Raw genomic sequence first — 22,632 nt, forward strand, 5'->3', positions numbered from 1 at the left:
TTTAGACACTTTTTTTTAACATTGAAGTCAATGAGAACATCCTTTTTCCTGCTTCAAAACACACGTTCTGCCAAAAGTTTCAGCTCCTTCATATTTTCACTTACAGACACCAAACAAACTTTAAAGCGGTCACAAAATATTCAGCTATCCAAACATGACTTTTCAGATTGATATCTTTTACGGTTTTTGTGAAAACGCAATTTACGTTTAGCGATTTTTTCAGAAAATGGAATCGGTTATAATGTAACCCTATGGAAGGGATTTAGAGTGTGTCATGTGACCTTTACAGTGGAGATCTTTGAAAACAAAAATTATCTTTAAAAAAAGGGCGAACAAATTGCTCTCACGCCCACAAGATCTACTTGTCATACACAATTTATATATCAAAACGTAGGTATGCTTGTCTGGTTTCAGGCAATGTGATCAGTTTTGTGATACGTATTTTAGTTTTAGTTCCAGGAGCTTCTAAAGGACAAGAGCGACAAAACCACTCTCATTGACCGTCCATGTTAAAAATTTTAAAAATGTTCCTGCAAAACACACAAAGACGCTCTTTTCTAAATCGCTGGCATGGCCACAATTTTAAGTTTATCAACATAAATTTCATATCGATGCGTTCACAAGGGCCGTGTCTTTCAAACGGTGAAGTCGCTGTATCGATCGCATGTACGATTGTGGATTTATTACGTTTTGTTTGAAGGCGTAATTCATGTATTGGTCTGTGAATTAAAAGGCGTTTGTAATGGAATTTCTTTCCATAAATAGCTTTCTACCTCAGTGCAATATTCCTCCTCACTGACCTGGGGGAGGGGAAACCTCTTGAGGGGGGATGGGCGACCAGGAAGTCAGCATACTCTCTACTTTGCAGATAGAGAAAGGAGCTGTGTGTCCTAAAGATAGTGTAGTGGTTATGGTGAATGGCTTTGGTGCGGGCTCAGCTATTCAGCATTCCCACTCGCATTTTCCTCAGGAAATGCATTTTCTAGTTTCAAATGATATCCTTCAACAGTGAGGTCCAAGGCCAGGCTAAGAATAAGCCATACCATATTAAACCACAATTGCACAAAGCTCAGAATATAGTAGAAGACATTGAAAAAAAATATTCAATTTTGTAGTCATTGTGGATAGAACGTACACATGCATCTGCTTTTCACACTTGCATACTAATTCATATTGCTCAGGCAAAATCTGCCAAATGAGGGTCCTTCCAACAGTATATGACTTAGTACTGTTCTGACTAGCAGGATTTGTGATAGGAGACCTTTGACCTTCATTTCCACAGACAGTGCTACTGGCATGATACGTTATGCATTAAAATCCAAGAAAAAAGAAAAAGAAATAAACCCCACAGGGAAATCAAGACCTGGTTTGGAGTTGAACCCTGATGCAATGTATCGTTCCATTTGTATAATACATCAAAATCAAAAACAGGACGTGCAACATATGCCCAGTTAATATTCCAATAATTATCTGAACTATTCCAAGAGTGATAGTCACCTGAACATTGACCCTCTCTATGACGCACGACAGCACATGGAGAACCTGCATTTTTGTGTCACATTCTGTAACTTGCTGAAGTAGTTGGAAAAGTAGTTGAAACAATGATTCTAGATACTGAAAATAAGGGGAAAAAATAATAACACTATTACATCATTCAGAAAAGACAAGCATGCAAGTTAAATTTAAAGAAGCATTCTAGATGGCATCATACTATATTAAAACAATTTCAAGTGACATAACTAACTTTTTTGTTACATTCAGCTCAACTGTAACCAATGTAAAGGCAAGTAAAGCATGCCTAATAACACACTGTATCTAAAACAGCGGGCAATGAGCATAGCTTAGATAAGATCAATTAAAAACCAAGATCCCATTGTTAATATTTGTAGCCTTAGATCTGTCCCAGCTTAAGCTTAGTCAGTTCTGCCACATATTTTCTTATCAAACTATTGGCTATCGTACCAAATACTACTCTGTAAAAGAACACATAAAATTGGAGGCAAAGGTGATGTAACTGCTATCCAGCAGACTTGATCTGTGATGTGTCTGACACAGGGTACTCCACCCACCAGCAATGCGAACATTTTCATCGCTTTGGAAGGTTGATTTTTTAGAATGAATAATCTGACCTCCTTCAAGACACATTATAAGTAGATCAAAGGCAAAAACACTAAGCAAACCAAAATCTTTTCTTCCTTTTAAAACCAGAGAGAGATGGGGAACTATCTTCAGTTCTCTTAGAAATCAAGGATATCTCTGCAATAAAAGATGACTTGTCTCTATGGCCACTAGGCAAAGATGATGTCTGTGAAGGATTGAATTAAACTAGTACATGTCCTACTTAAATTTCTCCTCTCGCTGACATCCATGTTTGACCTGCAGCAGTGGGGATAGTGGATCTATTACATGCAGAGTGATGACCTCCCTCATCTAATCACGCTCCTGTCTCCACTGTATTGTTACTTTTAGAAAAAGCAACTGCACAAAAATGGAACGTCAATCATTTATCAAAATATTAAACATACCAGTAAGTTGTATTTTCAACATTTCAACTTATCTAGTGCAACATAATAAACTTCTCCACAAAACGAGTTCTTGAATTAAGAGGTATAGACTCCAGAGAGAGAGAGAGAGAGAGAGAGATAGCATTGTGCCTCTGTACAAATCATTAGTAAGACCTCATATGGCAGGGATATGCAATTAGCGGACCTCCAGCTGTTACAAAACTACAAGTCTCATCATGCCTCTGCCTCTGGGTGTCATGCTTGTGGTTGTCAGAGTCTTGCTATGCCTCATGGGAATTGTAGTTCTGCAACAGCTGGAGGTCCGCTAATTGTAAATCCCTGTCATATGGAATATGCAATTCAATTTTGGGTACCAGTTCACAAAAAGGATATCGGGAACTGGAGAAAGTGCAGAGAAGGGCAAACAAACGTATAATGCCGCGTACACACGATCATTTTTCAGGGTTGAAAAAAAGCGAAGTTTTTCAGCCTCTAGAAAAAAATATGTTCTTTTCAACTTCATCATTAAAAGCGCCGTGACGTACAACACGTACGACGGCACTATAAAGGTGAAGTTCCATTCGGATGGCGTCACCCTTTGAGTGAGTGAGAGACTTGTAAAGCGCAACACATGCAAACTGAATCGCCTCTGGGCGCTGTATCCATTTCATGGGTAAGGAACCCCTTGACCTCAGAAGAGATGGGTTTTAATCTTTCTCCTGAAGGCCAAGTGGTCCGACTCCAGTCGGATAGTGGTTGGTAGTGGTTGGCAGGCGAGGTCCCTGGACTGCAAATCTTCGATCTCCTTTGGACTTGTATCTGGCTTTGGGTATCTGGAGGAGGTTTTGTTTGGTGGATCGCAGAATGCGATTGGGGTTATGGGATTTTATTTTTTCGCATAGATATTGGGGGGCGTTTCCTTGAATACACTTATGCATTAGGCAGAGTGCCTTGAAAGTGATTCTGTCTTTTACTGGCAACCAATGAAGGGATCTCAGCGAAGGTGAGATTGATTCCCATGGTTTTTTTCCAGTCACTAGTCGAGCGGCCGTATTTTGAACGAGTTGCAGACGAGTGATTTGGTATTTGGGGAGTCCTAGATAGAGGGCATTTGCGTAGTCGAGTCTGGAATTGGTGATTGTTCCCACCACGACTGCAATGTCCTCTTTCGGGATAAAGGGCGTGAGTCTGCGTAGTACGCGCAGCAGATGGTGGGATCCACTGACTACTGACCCTATTTGTGCATCCATTGTCATGTAGGTATCAAAAATGACTCCGAGACTTTTGACTTTGGTGCTAGGGGTGATAGTTTTACCTAGAATGGGCAGGGGAGTCCATGTTGACGCGGGGTGATTTTTCCGGTTAGCGTGAAACAGGAGAAGTTCTGTTTTCGACCCGTTGAGTTTAAGATAACTGTTTGTCATCCAGTTATCTATTAGAGTGAGGCATTTCTCTAGTGCAAAAGAATGATCCTTTTTGTTGCAGATGCAGAAATACAGTTGTGTGTCGTCTGCATAGGAGTGGTAAAGTAACTTCTGGTTACTGATGATTTGAAAGAGAGGGCGAAGATAGATATTAAACAATACGGGGGCGATAAGGGAGATCCCTGAGGGACTCCGCATGACACCGTACGTTTTTCAGAGGTGAAAGACCCCAGTTTCACTATTTGTGATCGGTTTTCCAAAAAGGAAGAGAACCAGGGTAAAACACCTTCAGCGACTCCGGCTACTTCAGCTAGCCTAGCCAGTAGTAATCAGTGGTCTACAGTGTCAAAAGCCGCGCTTAGGTCCAGCAGTATCAGGAGACAAGATTCTCCTTCGTCTGCGGCCTCTAGAGCGTCATCCCATATTTTGAGCAGCACCGTTTCTGTTCCGTGACCCGGACAGAAGCCTGATTGAAACGGGTCGAGTAATTTATGGGTGTCTAAATGCAGTTTCAGCTGTTGTACAACTACTTCCTCCATTACCTTGGAGAAGACATTTAGAGCTGTTATGGGCCTCCGGTTGTTTGGGTCTTTGGGGTCGAGGGTAGTTTTTTTTTAGAATTGGTTTTATTGTACCTTGTTTCAGCAAGGTGGGCACCATGCCCTCCTTGAATGATTGGTTTATGAGCTGCGTGATAGCTGGTGCCAGTATATCGGCAATTTCTTTCAGCAGTTCAGTGGGGATGATATCATTGGGTGCTGTGCTATTACGCAGAGTCCCGATGATATTTTTAGTGGCATCGATGGAAATGGGTTTTAAAATGAATTTTGGTGATTGCGGCGGATTTATGTGGGTACTAGGTTTGTGATTTGGGGGGGGAGTTGGTGACAGTTCCATTTTGCTGAATACTTTCACAGATTTTTTCAATTTTATTAATGAAATAATCCGATAATTTGTTGCAAAATTCTTGTGAATCAGAATTGGGGGCCTCTAAACAAGCAGGATTCATAGTCTGAGTGACCAGCTTGAAGAGTTCTCGGGGGCGGTTAAGGGCATTTGCGACGATGTTGGAGAAATGATTTTTTTTTGGCTGTGGAGATTTCTTTGTGATATTTCTGTTATTATCTTGTAAATGGTGTGGTTTTTATCTGAAGAGCACCTTTTCCACACAGCTTCTGCTCTTCTACGCTCTTTGCCTTTGGCTGCTTTAGCCGATTTCGTGTTAGTAAAAGACGATTCACGCTGTTCTGTCTGTTACAGCATGATGAATGTGCTATCTCCATTACAAACAGTAGTTTTACCAGAACGAGCGCTCCCGTCTCATAACTTGCTTCTGAGCATGCGCGGGTTTTTAACCTCGTTAAAGCCCACACACGATCATTTTTTACAACCCGAAAAACGACATTGTTTAAAATGTCGTGAAAAAATAGAGCAGGTTCAATTTATTTTTTTCATTTTTCAGAACCCGAAAAATGCTCTGAGACCGACACACGATCTTTTTAAATTACATTTTTAAAAAACGTTGTTTTTTACAACTCGAAAAATGATTGTGTGTACGCGGCGTAAGAGTCATGGAGGAGCTCAGCTATAGGAAAGATTAGAGGAAATTAATTAATTCTCGCTTGAGAAGAGGAGATTGAAGGAGGATATGATCAACATGTATCTTACAAAAGTGAGTACACCCCTAACATTTTTGTAAATATTTTATTATATCTTTTCATGTGACAACACTGAAGAAATTACACTTTGCTACAATGTAAAGTAGTGAATGTACAGCTTGTATAACAGTGTGAATGAGCTGTCTCCTCAAAATAACTAAACACATAGCCATTACTGTCTAAACTGCTGGCAACAAAAGTGAGTACACCCGTAAGTGAAAATGTCCAAATTGGGCCCAATTAGCCATTTTCCCTCCCCGGTGTCATGTGACTCATTAGTGCTACAAGGTCTCAGGTGTGAATCAGGTCAATCATGCTTTGCCAGGGTTTCTTTTTTTTTCTCTCTCTCTCTCTCTGGATTAATTTTGGGTACAGGATTGTGTATATAGGATTGTAACATTTCTATATTTTTTTCCCCCTTTTATTGGTTGAACTGGATGTACTTGTGTCTTTTTTCAGACGTGTTTTTCAGACATGCAACAAATGAAAAAAACTTACCGGTAGAAATTGTTCGGTTCGGAATTCAAAATCATCAACTGGTAAGCAAACGCATTAAGGACTATTTTACAAATTCTTTAAGCTTAATTCTGAAAGCTGTACCCAAACAATTGGCAAGCAGAAAGCAAATAACTAGTCCCCAGAACTGACTGTGGTCTTCCTGCAGCTGATATTTTTCCCCATTGCTGGCTTATCATATTTTGTTCTATCTGTCTGGAGGTGACCATCTTGGTAGTGGCAGAACGTGATTCCTCATGACAGCCTCCAAGAATAACAGTGCGAGGCACAGTAGTGACATCACCCAAAAAAAATCTCTCCCAATCCACTGAGACTAGCAGTCATAGACAGCAGTGCTTCATATTGCAGACATACAGCTTTGAGGACTCATGCACATGGGTGTATGAATTTATGCTCCAAATATGCTGGATTTTTTTATGCCAGAACTTAACAGAAAAAAAGCCTCTAATGTTGCACGTTTACACACATATCTCGTTGAGAGTAAATGCATTCTTCTAGCCAGAATATTAATTCTGGCTATTGAAATACATTTCCGTGCATACGCACGTAATCTATACTCATACGCTTCTCTCCAAATACACCTTTTTTTCCTTATGCCTTTAAATGCTGCTCTTAAAATGTTACTCTAAATGCCTCATGTGCATGACCACAGAGGCCAACATAGAATTGTGTTTACAGGGTGTGCATGAGGCCTGATACTGTTGGCACAGGAGTGCATAGGCATAGTCACATCTGAAGAGGTGCTCTGGCGTTTTTAAAATTCAAAACAAAAAAGGCACCGCTTTCAGGGTATTGCTTAAACCAGGCATGTCCAAAGTCCGGCACACGGGCCAATTGCCACCTGCATTCCGGTTTAATACACCCCCCCCCCCCCCCCAAGAAATTTGGATATAGATACCTTTTGTGCTGCCTGATTACATACAGAAGAATCTCCTGTTTACTCGGCAGCACCTGTAATAGGAAGTCCCGTCTCCTGGACTGCCATTGGACAACTGTTCTGTCTATCATAAGAGGCAGGACTTTGAGTAAACAGGAGATTCTCCTGTATGTAATCTGTCGGCACTCTAATGCTGATGTTATAAAATGATGCTGTGTTCAAACAGCTTTTTTAAAGAATAAAAGGTATACAGTTAAATTTTTTGTGTTTTGAATTGCCAAATATGGTATTATTATATGTTACAGGGTTTGCAAAATATCGTGTAAATATAGAATGCTAATCAGTTTTTCACATATCCAAATACTACAGTTTGAATAAACACCAGGGGGAGAATAGTTAACAAGTGATCCAAAATGATTACTTTAGTGGGTTCATTCCAGGTGGCCTTGGTCAGAATCATAAGATCATATGTACAAAATAAAATTGGGTCATTACAAAACATACTCATGGCAATGTGCATTTATTCAGTGGGGTTGTGACCAGTTAATGAGTTCTAGGCATGCACCCCATCCCAATATTCCATACCTAAAAGGCCACCCAATTTTCATCCATACTGCAGAATAAAGAATGCAATTATGCAAAATTCCTTCATCCAAAAAGCAAAACTCAAGAGTGGATTAGGCAGAAACAGCAATTACAGCAAGATCCCACTGTTGCAGTTGCAACAAAATATAACAGGCCAGTGGAAGATTTAGTGCTTCAGAGTCTACATATGACGTTTTTTTTTAACCGTATATACTTGAGTATAAGCCAAGTTTTTCAGCACATTTTTTTGTGCTGAAAATGCCCCCCTCGGCTTATACTCGAGTCACCTTTTTGCGCCTGATCTCCCGGACTTTGGGGAACCGGTACCAAAATGGCACACATGTAGCCCCACTCTTCCTCTACAAGTGTGCAAAGTTTGTTGTCCGAGGGACCTACGGCCTTGGAGCACCGAATTTTCAAATCCGGGCACCCCTTCCATAGACTCCCATGTTAAACGGTAATTTCTCCGGTGACTTTGGGGACCCGGTACTGGCCTGTATTAGGTCCCCTGGACCCAGGAACTTGGCACACATGTAGCCCCATTCCATAGACTCCCATGTTAAATGTCAATCTAGTCATGGGCACAGTGAGGCATGGGCAAAGTGAGGCATGGGCACAGTGAGGCATGGGCACATGGACACAGTGAGGCAAAGTGAGGCATGCAGATGGACACCCTAGGCTTATACTCGAGTCATTTTCCCATTTTTTTTGTGGTAAAATTAGGTGCCTCGGCTTATATTCAGGTCGGCTTATACTCGAGGATATAAGGTACTTTCTTTGCTAATAATCACAGTGGAAACTAAACTACTGAAAACTTGGTCATCCAACAATCAGCACATGTTTGGCTATTGTTACTGCTGTTTACTTGCTGATCAATTATTTATATTTCCAGATGCTTAACTCATTCATAAGGCCAGAGTACTGTGGTTACTCAGCAGGTGCAGATTATATTTTAATTAGAAAGACATTTCTAAATGGACCAGAGATAATCAAAGGATATCAAGCTTCAAGGTGGTTGCTGTCTCAATGCGAACCTGAAAGACAAGAATAAAGGCACAATAAGTAGCTGTTACTGCTGGCTCCTATGCAGGAATTTAAGTATTGGAAGTAAAGCACAAGGAATTAAAATTAGTAGACAAAGCCGAAATAAAGTGAATAAGAAACACATTCTTATATCTATTCTCCAATTAATCTGTTCCATTTATAATGGTTTCGTCCCATGACTGGTTTGAGATACAAGTTCGGACTTCGTACAATCCTTGGTTCACTCACAGAAATGAATGAGCTGAAAACTGGAAGTGGTTGTGCAGCCCCCCTCTTTGTGATGACAAGGATCAAGTTTACTGCCATACTGGAAAAAGTCTTGAAGAATGATAGCTGCCCACAAATGGCTTCAAAGGGCAAGTGTTTCTCCAAACTTGATTATAGCACGCAATCATTGCACTATTTTGCCATTTCTATATGGAGACGTGTAAAGTATCAGAAGTACTGAGCATGTTATCCCTGCTAGCAGTGAGCAAGGTGCGTGTCAGTTTCTGGCACTTTGTAGACTCAAGCAAGACGGGCAGAGAGGCATTATTGTTTTATTTGGATGTACACTGTATCTGCCCATCTATGTACAACTTTAGCCTTCTGACACTGCCTTTGTGCTCTTAAGAGGAAAACAAGGATAAACGCTTATCTAGTGAGTACACTTCTGCCTCCATTTTGATACCTGCTCTTTAGTTGGGGAACTTCATTCCTTTTTATACTCAACTGGCAGAGCAAAACAAGAAATAAAAACACTGGATATCCCCAGACAAGGAGAAAATTCAGCAGACCATAACTTCTAAGATCATTCTATGACATATGAGGAAAAGAAGACTGAAATTTATGTTTGCAGATGAAAATGAAAAAAAGGGCCAGGAGCACATCTGTGAGTGTACAAGCATATAAAGTGTACTAAGACAACTGAATTATCAATGGCTGGCTGAATAATCAAGCCTCAAATGTATTTTTCTTCATGTGGCATGCTGCCTTGAATATGTTACTTGAAGCACTAGAATTACATTTTGAGACTTTGGTAGAAGAGCTGGTAGGTCAGCACATTTAAACACAAAAATGTTAATATATTGCAGCCTACTAACTCTTATAGGTTATTGGTGCACTAGCTTTCCTTTTTATGATTTGTTTCCTTTATTTGTATCTGGTGATCCCGCCAGCAAGTCTGTTTTTTCAATTTTCTATAACAGACCAAGCTGTCTAGCAAAAGTGGCAATTAAAGTGTTCTGCCAAACCATTTAACACTGATGGGGTATTTACAATGGTAGCTTGTGTGATTTATCAAGTTCATAACCTAGACATATTCATCAAGGTTAGGTTTTAAATTGTAACTTAACCACTTCAATACCAGGCATTTTCACCACCTTCCTGCCCAGGCCAATTTCATCTTTCAGCGCTGTCACATTTTGAATGACAATTGTGCGGCCATGCGACGTTGTACCCAAATTAAATGTTGATACATCCCCCCCCCCCCCCCGCCTCACTAATAGAGGTTTCTTTTGGTGGTATTTGATCATCTCTGCATTATTTATTTTTTTGCGGTTTAAAAAAGAAAGTCAATTAAAAAAAAAAAATTTTTTACTTTTTGCTATAATAAATATCCTAATTTAAAAACAAATATATATTTTTTTCCTCAGTTTAGGCCGATATGTATTTATTTTTGGTAAAAAAAAAAAAAAAATCGCAATAAGTGAATATGGATTGGTTTGCGCAAAAGTTATAGCTTCTACAAAATAGGGTATAGATTTATGTCATTTTCGTTCCAATTTTTTTTTTTTACTACTATTGGTGGCGATCTGCGATTTTTATTGTGACTGACAATGCGGTGGACATATCGGACACCATTCACATTTATACAGTAATCAGTGCTATAAAAATGCACCGATTACTGTATAAATGTGACTGGCATGGAAGGGGTTAACACTAGGGGGCGATTAAGGGGTTAAGTGTATGTCCAGTTAGAGTGATTCTAACTGTGGGGGGAGGGGACTGATGAGAGGATGAGACCAATCGTTGTACCTATATACAAGGAACATACGATCAGTTCTCTTCTACCCTGACAGGACGTGGATCTGTGTGTTTACACACACAGATCCAAGTCTCTGCTCTGTGATGAGCAATCGCAGGTGCTACTGCTCAATACTGTTTGACAAATCTACTTTCTGGTATCAAATATCTGTTGCAGATATTTTGCATGCTTTTCATAGGGTTTCTAGATGTCAATGTAAGTTCCAGTCACATAACTGAGCTGTGCCATCTTCCACTAGAATACAGAGGGACGTGCTTGGAATCAGGGAAACCTTGGCCTATTTCAAGGAAATCTAGAAACTGGATGCTCTCAAATTCAGTGATCATGACAGCAAGCTGTAAAAAAAAAAAAAAAAGAATTACTCAACGATTATAGCAACTCTATGGCCCCATACACACGATAGAATCTATCCGCAGATAAATCCCATCGAATGGGTTTCAGCGGATAGATTCTATGGTGTGTACACTCCGGCGGATATTTATCCGCGGATATTTCCGAATTCCAGCAGATAAATATTTGTCGACATGCACAGAATATCTATCTGCTGGAATCGGATCCCACGGATGGATCCGCTCGTCTGTACAGACTCACCGGATCCATCCGTCCAAAGGGATTCCCCGCACGCGTCGTAATGATTTGACGCATGCGTGGAATTCCTTATATGACAGCGTCGCGCCCGTCGCCGCGTCATAATCGCGGCGACGGCGCGACACGTCATCGCCAGAGGATTTCGGCGCGGATTTCAATGCGATGGTGTGTACACGCCATCGCATAGAAATCTGCTGAAATCCTCGAGAGGATTTATCCGCGGATACGGTCCGCTGGACCGTATCCGCGGATAAATCCTCTCGTGTGTATGGGGCCTAAGGCTAGGTTGGGTCCAATCATTAGATCTGCAAAATGTTATTGTTTCACTAGAATGTACTTATGCCATTTTTTTCTACCACTTCTTATGATCACAAAAGTAAAGTTTGTCTGCTACAGAAGAAACCCCTGTCAACACCAATTAAAAGTAACAAAAATACAAACATGTAATCTGGGGCATTTTACAATCTCAATGCACAATGCAATCTACACCTTGCTCCACAGAGAGCATCTTCAAGCGTGTCAATTTCTTCAGGTATTTTATTTCTAAAAAAACTAAGGTTACACACAGAATTCCCTCATCAGAAATATTATAGAAAATTATTGATTTACAAAAGGCATTGGTGTAACTAATGCCTCGTGTACATGATCAGAATTTCCGATGGAAAAAGTCAGACGGAATTATTTCATTGGGTATTCCGACCATGTGTATGCCCCATCGGAAATTCCGTTCGTCTGTATGGAACTCCGACAGAGAAAAAAACACGCATGCTCGGAAGCATTGAACTTAATTATTCTAGGCTTGTCGTAGTGTTGTACATCACTGCGTTTTTTGACAGTCGGAAATTGGTGTGTCTGTGTGTATGCAAGACCGCTTGAACGTAATTCCTGTCGGAAAATCCCGTTGGAGTTTATTCCGATGGAAACTCCGATCGTGTGTACAGGGTATAACAGTTTGACCACGGTTTGAATTTGCAGAGGCTATCAAAGAGCATACAATACATATTTTTAAAAATATATATTATTCCTGCGCTGCCTTTAAACCCACAGTCAATCACTGTGTGGATAAAACTCAAAGTGTACAAAATCACACCATTTATTTGGATTTACTTTCCCTCTAATTGATAAGATGGCATATTGAGATTTATTTTCATCACAAAGCGCTCCACATTCTGGTTATATGGGTTATATAATATTCACACAAAGAAGAACTAGCACTATATATATATATATACACACACACACACACACACACACACACACACACATACACTGGAGATCAACATTTCCTAGATATGGATATAGATAGATAGATAGATAGATAGATAGATAGATAGATAGATAGATAGGATATACAAATATATATATATATATATATATATATATATATATATATATATATATATATATATATATATATATATATATATATATATATATATATATATATATATATAGATCTCTATAGAGATCTAGAGATCTATATCTAAATGTATCTATATCTAGATACAGATATAGATATATCTATACATACAGTTGTGCTCATGATAATTCATATACCCTGGTAGAATTTCTGATTTCTTGGCCATTTTTCAGAGAATATAAATGATAACACAAAAACTTTTCTTTCACTCATGGTTAGTGTTTGGCTTATCAATCAACTGTGTTTACTATTTTTAAATCATGATCACAACAGAAACTACCCAAATGATCCTGATCAAAAGTTTACATACCCCAGTTCTTAATACCGTGTATTGCCCCCTTTAACATCAATGACAGTTTGAAGTCTTTTGTGGTATCTCAGATGGTAAAGCTGCCTATTCCTCTTGGCAAAAAGCCTCCAAATTTCCTGTAAATTCTTGAGTTGTCTTGCGTGAACTGCACGTTTGAGATATCCCCAGAATGGCTCAATGATATTGATGTCAGGATACCGAGATGGCCACTCCAGAACCTTCACTTTATTCTGGTGTAGCCAATAACAGGTCCACTTGGCCTTTTGTTTAGGAACATTGTCATGTTGGAATGTCCAAGTACATCCCATGCGCAGATTCCTGGCTGATAAATGCAAATGTTCCTGAAGTATTTTTTAATAACATACTGCATTCATCTTGCCATCAGTTTTGACCAAATTTACCGCGCCTTTGTAGCTCACACATCCCCAAACCATCAGCGATCCACCTTCATGTTTTACAGTAGGAATGGTGTACCTTTCATCTTAGGCCTTGTTGACTCCTCTCCGAAATGAAGCGTTTATGGCCAAAAAGCTACATTTTGGTCTCAATCACGCCAAATGACTTTGTGCCAGAAGGTTTGAGGCTTGTCTCTGTGCCGTTTGGTGTATTGTAAGCGGGATACTTTGTGGCATTTGCGTAGCAATGGCTTTCTTCTGGCAACTCGATCATGCAGCCCATCTTTCTTCAAGTGCCTCCTTATTGTGTATCTTGAAACAGCCACACCACATGTTTTCAGAGTCCTGTATTTCACCTGAACTTTTGTGGGTATTTCTTTGCATCCCGAACAATTTTCCTGGCAGTTGTGGCTGTAATTTTAGTTGGTCTACCTGACCGTGGTTTGGTTTCAACATATCCCCTCATTTTCCGCTTCTTAATTAGAGTTTGAACACTGCTGATTGGCACTCTCAATTCCTTGGATATCGTTTTAAATCCCTTTCCTGTTTTATACAGTTCAACTACCCTTTCCTGCAGATCCTTTTGACAATTCTTTTGCTTTCCCCATGACTCAGAATCCAGAAACATCAGTACAGCACTGGATGGAAGATGTAAGGGTCTGTCAGGAGTCCAGAAACTCATTGACCTTTTATACACACACACGCACACACACACACACACACACACACACACACACACTAATTACAAGCAAACAGATCACAGGTGAGGATGGTTACCTTTAATAGCCATTAGCACCCTTTGTGACAACTTGTGTGCATGTTATCAGGCCAAAATCATCAGGGTATGTAAACTGTTAAACAGTGTAATTTGGTAGTTTCTGTTGTGATGATTTAAAAAAAAAAGAGTAAATATAGTTGATTGATAATAAATGGCTTCAGCCAAACACTAACCATGAGTAAAAGAACAGTTTTTGTGGTGTTATTCATATTCTCTGAAAAATGGCAAAACATCTGAAATTCTACAAGGGTATGTAAACTTATGAGCACAACTGGATATATACATATATAATTCACATATGATGTAGTCCAGCTAGTTAACACATACACATAATTAAAAGAGAAGTATGGGTTTAGAAAAAAAATAAACAAATAATCACCTGTTGCAGCTTTCCCCCACGACCTCTAAAACTGATAACTGAGCGATCAAAGACCACTGATCACTCAATTCTTGGTCTTCAGGCTGCTCTGCCATCCCACCAGCGATCTGGGCTGTGCAGGAGGCGGGAGTGGCTGTCTCAGGCTCTCAGACACTGACCATATAGTTGAGATTTTTCAGAGTCCAGACTGGACAAAAAAAGCTATGGCTATACTTCTTCTTTAAACTATTCTAACAGGTGAAAAATAAATAGTTTTTTATAACTAAAGCTGGCCATAGATGTCCATAAAATTTTCCCCACTGAGACACTGGGGTAGATTCAGATAGGTTAGCGGATCTTTACGTTACGCCGCCGCAAGTTTTTGAGGCAAGTGCTTTATTCAGAAAGCACTTGCCTGTAAACTTGCGGCGGCGTATCGTAAATCCCCCGGCGGAATTCAAATTCTGCGGCTAGGGGGCATGTAAAATTTAAATCAGGCGCGCCCCCGCGCCGAACGAACTGCGCATGCGCCATCCGTAAAATTTCCCAGCGTGCATTGCTCTAAATGACGTCACTGGGACGTCATTGGTTTCGACGTGAACGTAAATTACGTCCATCCGTATTCGCGAACGACCTACGCAAACAACGTAAAAAAATTAAAAATTCAACCCGGGAACAACGACCATACTTAACATAGCATACGCCGCATATAGCAGGGGTAACTATACGCCAGAAAAAGCCAAACGCAAACGACGTAAAAAAAAAGCGCCGGGCGGTCATTCGTTTCTGAATCGGCGCAACTCCTCATTTGCATATTCCTTGCGTATACAAACGGAAGCGCCACCTAGCGGCCAGCGTGAGATTGCAGCCTAAGATCCGACGGTGTAAGTCACTTACACCTGTCGGATCTTAGGTAGATCTATGCGTAACCTGATTCTATGAATCAGGCGCATAGATACGACGTCCGGACTCAGAGATACGATGGCATATCAGGAGATACGCCGTCGTATCTTCTTTCTGAATCCGGGCCACTGTTCTGACAGCAGGAACTCTCCACTGTCAGAATACAGTGATCAGCGACTGCAGCTGTTGATCAACAAAACTTTTCCTACAAGCCCATTAGATCGACTTCTGTTAAGTGGGAGCAGCCACACATGGATAACAATTTGGCTAGTCCCTGTTGAAACTGATACATTTTGATCCATCTATGGCCAGCTTTACATTTGATAGCACAAGTGAAGCCACACACCAAAACCATGACATACAGTATCTCACAAAAGTGAGTAAACCCCCTCACATTTTTGTAAATATTTTATTATATCTTTTCATGTGACAACACTGAAGAAATTTCACTTTGCTACATTGTAAACTAGTGAATGTACAGCTTGTATAACAGTGTAAATTTGCTGTCCCCTCAAAATAACTCAACACACAACCATTAATGTCTTAACCTGCTGGCAGCAAACCGCTGGCAACAAAAGTGAGTACACCCCTAAGTGAAAATGTCCAAATTGGGCCAAAGTGTCATTATTTTGTGTGGCCACCATTATTTTACAGCACTGCCTTAAAGTGGTTGTAAACCCTTACAGACCACTTTGACCTACAGGTAAGCCTAGATTAATAAATGGACTCGTGCTGTCACCGCCTGAGGCCGCACGCATGTGCGGGAGTGACGTCATCACGGCTCCGGCCAGTCACAGCGCCGGAGCCACGATACACAAAAGAGAGATGGCGGCGACGGAGGAGGGGAACGAGGAGCGATGCAGGGGGCTTCGATTTGAGGCAAGTACCGTATTTATCCATGTATAACACGCACAGGCGTATAACACACACCCTAACTTTAAGAGGGAAAAAAAATTCCACAGCCCACCTGTGAATAACATTGTTATTCACAGGCACAGCTTACCCTCTATTTTCAGGGTAAAAAAGTGAGTGTTATACGCCAATAAATACAGTAATTCATAATGAGCTAGTATGCTGTGGGTGTATTTTTTTTTTTTTTCTTCAGAGGGTTTACTTCCTCTTTAACCCTCTTGGGCATGGAGTTCACCAGTGCTTAACAGGTTGCCACTGGAGTCCTCTTCCACGCCTCCATGACGACATTCCATTTGAGGATGTCCCACAGATGCTCAAAAGGCATTAGGTCTAGAGACATGCTTGGCCAGTACATAACTTTTACCCTTAGCTTCTTTAACAAGGCAGTGATCGTCTTGGTGGTGTTTTTGGGATTGTTATGTTAAAAAACTGCCCTGCGGCCCAGTCTGCGAAGGGAGGGGATCATGCTCTGCTTCAGTATGTCACAGTACATGTTGGCATTCATGGTTCCCTTAATAAACTGTAGCTCCCCAGTGCCGGAACCCCTAGACCAGGACACTCCGACCACCATGCTTAAATGTAGGCAAGCCACACTTGTCTTTGCACTCCTCACCTGGTTGCCACCACACACGCTTGACACCATATGAACCAAAAAAGTTTATCTTGGTCTCTTTAGACCACAGGACATGATTCCAGTAATCCATGTCCTTAGTCTGCTTGTCTTCAGCAAACTGTTTGTGGGCTTTCTTGTACCATCGTCTTTAGAAAAGGCTTCCTTCTGGGATGACAGCCATGCAGACCAATTTTATGCAGTGTGTGGCATATGGTCGGAGCACCGACAGGCTGACCTCCCCCACCCCTTCAACCTCTGCAGCAATGCTGTCAGAACTCATATGTCTATTTCCCAAAGACAACATCTGGATGGGACGCGGAACACGTGAACTCAACTTCTTTGGTCGACCATGTGAAGGCCTGTTCTGAGTGGAACCTGTCCTGTTAAACCACTGTATGGTCTTGGCCATCGTGCTGCAGCTCAGTTTCAGGGTCTTGGCAATCTTCTTATTGCCTATGCCATTTTTTTGTAGAGCAACAATTCTTTTTTTCAGATCCTCAGAGTTATTTTCAATGAAGTGCCATGTTGAACTTCCAGTGACCAGTATGAGAGAGTGAGAGGGATAACACCAAATTTAACACACCTGCTTCCCATTCACACCTGAGACTTTGTAACACTAACCAGTCACATGACACCGAGGAGGGAAATGGCTAATTGGGCCCAATTTGGACATTTTCACTTAGGGGTGTACTCACTTTTGTTGCCAGCGGTTTAGACAATAATGGCTGTGTGATGAGTTATTTTGAGGGGACAGCAAATTTAAATGGTTATACAAGCTGTCCACTCACTACTTTACATTGTAGCAAAGTGTAATTTCTTCAGTGTTGTCACATGAAAAGATATAATAAAATATTTACATAAATGTGAGGGGTCTACTCACTTTTGTGAGATACTGTATAAATAGCAATGCATAAACTGAGGGCAAGTGTCCATGGTGGTAGCCCTCATCCTATTCATTTAACTCATAGCAACTTTGCTGGTCTTAAGACTTTTTTTAAGAGCTTATTTAGACCCAATCCAGGGCAACAAAACACAAGGCTACATGAAAACCCTCTGTGAAAACGAATCTGCATCTGAAGTGCATATCAAAAAAATAGTAGTCAGATTAACCCTCCAGATTTCACTCTACATGCAGAATTTTGGGGTGGACACTGGTAGTGAAACCAGGATCTGGAGCCTATAAATTTAAGGTGGCTATGGCATTTTCATTCCTATTAGTTTTTTTTTTTTTTTTTACAAACTTCAGTGACAATATGTTTTTTTTTCTCTTCTTCGGTGGCAGGCGATCCTTTGTCCTACACTGAACAGCACTCAAGTAATGGCTTGTGAGCATTGTTGAGAGCAGTATACCCTGAGCCCAGGTCAGCTTGAGAACAGGGAGTGTTCCCGTGACAGCTTGTGCTCACTGCAAGTGGGCTGTATGATGCTTGTCCTTTACTGAAACTGCTCCTGACTGAAGATGTATATTGCTGCAAAGCCTATTTTTGTCTTTTCTGGGCATGTTATATATATATATATATATATATATATATATATACACATATACACAGTGGGGATCGAAATTTTGGGCACCCCAGGTAAAAATTTGTATTAATGTGCATAACGAAGCCAAGGAAAGATGGAAAAATCTCCAAAAAGGCATCAAATTACAGATTAGACATTCTTATAATATGTCAAAAAAAGTTAGATCTTATTTCCAGCATTTACACTTGCTCAAAATTACAGAAAACAAAAAAATGGTGTCTGCAAAAGTTTGGGCACCGTGCAGAATTTATAGCATGCACTGCCCCCTTTGCAAAGCTGAGACCTGCTAGTGTCATGGATTGTTCTCAATCATCGTCTGGGAAGACCAGGTGATGTCAATCTCAAAGGTTTTAAATGCCCAGACTCATCTAACCTTGACCCAACAGCACTATGGGTTCTTCTAAGCAGTTGTCTAGAAAACTGAAACTGAAAATAGTTGACGCTCACAAAGCTGGAGAAGGCTATAAGAAGATAGCAAAGCGTTTTCAGATGTCAATATCCTCTGTTCGGAATGTAATTAAGAAATGGCAGTCATCAGGAACAGTGGAAGTTAAAGCAAGATCTGGAAGACCAAGAAAAATATCAGACAGAACAGCTCGCAGGATTGTGAAAAAAGCAATTCAAAACCCATGTTTGACTGCACGACCCCTCCAGAAAGATCTGGCAGACACTGGAGTTGTGGTACACTATTCCACTATAAAGAGATACTTGTACAAATATGGTCTTCATTGAAGAGTCATCAGAAGAAAACCTCTTCTACGTCCTCACCACAAAAATCATGGTTTTAACTTTGCAAATGAACATATAGACAAGCCTGATGCATTTTGGAAACAAGTTCTGTGGACAGATGAGGTTAAAATAGAACTTTTTGGCCGGAATGAGCAAAGGTACGTTTGGAGAAGAACGGGCACAGAATTTAATGAAAAGAACCTCTGTCCAACTGTTAAGCATGGGGGTGGATCAATCATGCTTTGGGGTTGTATTGCAGCCAGTGGCATAGGGAACATTACACGAGTAGAAGGAAAAATGGATTCAATAAAATTTTAGCAAATTTTGGATGGTAACTTGATGCCATCTGTGAAAAAGCTGAAGTTAAAGAGAAGCTGGCTTCTACAAATAGATAATGATCCTAAACACACCTTAAAATCCACGGGGGATTACATCAAAAGGCGTAAACTGAAGGTTTTGCCATGGCCTTCACAATCTCCTGACCTCAACATAATTGAAAATCTATGGATAGACCTTAAAAGAGCATTGCGTGACAGACAGCCCAGAAATCTCAAAGAACTGGAAGACTTTTGTAAGGAAGAAAGCAAAGATACCTCAAACAAGAATTGAAAGACTCTTGGCTGGCTACAAAAAGCATTTACAAGCTGTGATACTTGCCAAAGGGGGCAGTACAAGATATTAACTCTGCAGAGTGCCCAAACTTTTGCAGACACCATTTTTTTGTTTTCTGTAATTTTGAAAGTGTAAATGATGGAAATAAAATCTAACTTTTTTGACATATTATAAGAATGTCTAATCTGTAATATGATGCCTTTTGGAGATTTTTCCATCTTTCCTTGGCTTCGTTATGCACATTAATACAAATTTTTACCTGGGGTGCCCAAACTTTCGATCCCCACTGTATATATATATATATTAACAAAATTGAAAAGAGAAGCACTTGCAATATCCTGTAATCTGTACAATGTTTTTGCAAATTCTAACTTCACTGCTACAGAAATCTATGAGTGAGACAAAAAAGTTTTTAACTAAATTGCTTATAATTATGGTTACGAGGGCCTCCAAACTGGTAGTTAAAAGCTGCAATCTACTCTGGATAAGGAGATAATATACATCAATCATAATTATATAACATGCATTCTACATCAAACTAACTAATGCTGGCTTTACTAAAATGTTTATCTCTAAATCAAACCAACTAATCTGTGATCAAAAGCCTGCCAATCAGGCAAATGTTCAAATCATCAAAAGACTGTAAATCACCTACTAGAGAAATTAACTGTATAAATGTAGAACACTTTGAACTAGGAAACATGTTAAAAGTAGCCGGAAAAAGAGGAATAAATCAAAAATTTGAAACCCATAACATTACCTTTTAAGACGGCACCACACAGAGAAGAGATTGCTGCTTAAGCCAAACAATTTTCATGCAAGTGTGCAGCAAGTTCATAGACATTAATGATAACAAAAAGCAATATGACACTGCGGCCTAATTGGAACGACACATCATTTACCGGAGATGCTTGCATCATGAAGTAGTCTAATTTGTTTGGGTGGACCTCAAAATGTTAATGAATACGTTCCTAACATGTCACGATATGCAACAAAAACATTCTTCAAGAACGTTCTATTTTTTAAATAACAGTCCTTGCAACTAAAATAACAATTGTTCCCTTACCATTTCCAAATCACATGCAAGGAAAATGTAAAAAAAAAATATGTTTTTGCTTGTATCAGTAAAGCTTTCTATAATTTACTAAGCTCTAGAGCAACTACACTTGTAAAATGCACAGTCTATTTGCATTTAGTAAACCCACCCCTATATCATACACGCCTCCTGCTGACATCCTAGTGATAAAACACGTAGGGGAGGAAACATCCGGTACTACGTCACTTCCGCTTGGTGTAACATAGGCTGGCTTCAGCGTGGATCACAGCAGCGGCGTTCCTAGACTAACTGCCGGCAGATTTTTCCAGGTGCTGGATAGGGCACCACACATTGTGAGTGTACTGTGCACTTTTTATGGGGATGTTTTAAATAAATAGAGTTTCGCTATGAAAATGTATGGTTCCTTTCCCATGTGTGGATGATCTGGAGCATATTAGTACCTTGGATGGTGGCTTGATGTGAGAAGCTGACCAGAGGCATTTAAGCACTGTTTGACTTACTACAGTATATGCTCAGGGGGTCAACAACGATCTGTTAGTTTGGTCCCAGGTGGGCACACAAGTGGTGAGAGGAATGAGATTGCATTGCTCAATACAGAGCACGTCACTTTTTTGTCAAGAATTTTCAGAAATTTTCAGCACTAATGGTGACTTTGGAAAACCTTTTTGATGAACTGTTTGCACAGTTGTGTGTGTGTGTCTTTGTATATATATATATATATATATATACATACACACATATATACACACACATATACAGTATCTCACAAAAATGAGTACACCCATCACATTTTTGTAAATATTTGTATATTGTACCACTTTAAATTGTAGCAAAGTGTAATTTCTTCAGTGCTGTCACATGAAAAGATAATAAATTATTTACAAGATACTATATATTTATTTTGATTACATACATATGTACTAGGATTTACACTTTAAGGGTTCATTTTGTGGATGTATTCATTGCATGGATGGTCTTCTATATTCTGCATTGATTTGTATATGCATTTCCACAGGGTAGCGCAGCTATTTTATAATTCACGAAGACTGTGTACTTTGCAAGCGCAGTTGCTCCAGAGTTTAGTAAGTGAGATGAAGCTTCACTTTGCAAAGAATACCCAATCACATGCAAGGAAAATAGAAAAAAAATGCATTTTTGCTTGCACATGATTGGACAATGAACGTCAGCAAAGCTTCCCCACATTTTACTAAGCTCTGGAACAACTACGCTTTAAAAATGCACAATCTAGTTTGCCTTTAGTAAATCCACCCAAATATGTTACTCTTCGTTCCATGGTAAATGTACCGTATTTTTCGCTCCATAAGACACACCTAGATTTTAGAGGAGGAAAATATGAAAAAAAATCTAATATTCTGAACCAAATGGTGTACTAAAATATTTAATAAAATATAACAGAATAATATTTCTACACTGACAACCAATGTAAGGGGGCACCCTACACTGATCCCCAATGTAACTGGTAACTCTACTAAGTACAACTCTGCCCCTCTAACTCATCTGCTAACCTCTGTCCCCCAAACCCCTAATTTTCTAACCTCTGCACTCCAACCCCTCCTTCCCATTAAACTCTGCACAACTCCTCTGCTCACCTCAAACTCCCCCTCTTTGATCACTTCTACATGCCTCCTATGCTCACCTGCATGCTGTTTAAATCTTCTTGGTGGGTGGCATGCAGAGGTGTGAGTGTAATTTGCATATGAATCGCGGCGATCGACCTCATTAAAATAACAAGAACAATAACCTTTTGTTTGGAAAATGGGAGTACAGCGCTAATTATA

The 22,632-nt window shown here is 40.0% G+C and overlaps 1 protein-coding gene across 2 annotated transcripts in view; it reads right to left on the reverse strand.

Moving 5' to 3' along the window:
- IPO11 (importin 11) overlaps nucleotides 1-22,632 on the reverse strand; it is a 652,108-nt gene that overhangs the window by 387,329 nt on the left and 242,147 nt on the right. For both annotated transcript variants that reach the window (XM_040340423.1, XM_040340415.1), the window contains 3 exons: nucleotides 8,565-8,598; nucleotides 6,085-6,125; nucleotides 1,498-1,614 (listed from right to left, as the gene is read on the reverse strand). In XM_040340423.1, the coding sequence (XP_040196357.1) occupies nucleotides 1,498-1,614; nucleotides 6,085-6,125; nucleotides 8,565-8,598 (192 nt within the window). The remainder of the gene's footprint in view (nucleotides 1-1,497; nucleotides 1,615-6,084; nucleotides 6,126-8,564; nucleotides 8,599-22,632) is intronic.

The sequence above is a fragment of the Rana temporaria genome, chromosome 1 (genome assembly GCF_905171775.1).
Source record: "Rana temporaria chromosome 1, aRanTem1.1, whole genome shotgun sequence".
Lineage (NCBI taxonomy): Eukaryota > Metazoa > Chordata > Amphibia > Anura > Ranidae > Rana > Rana temporaria.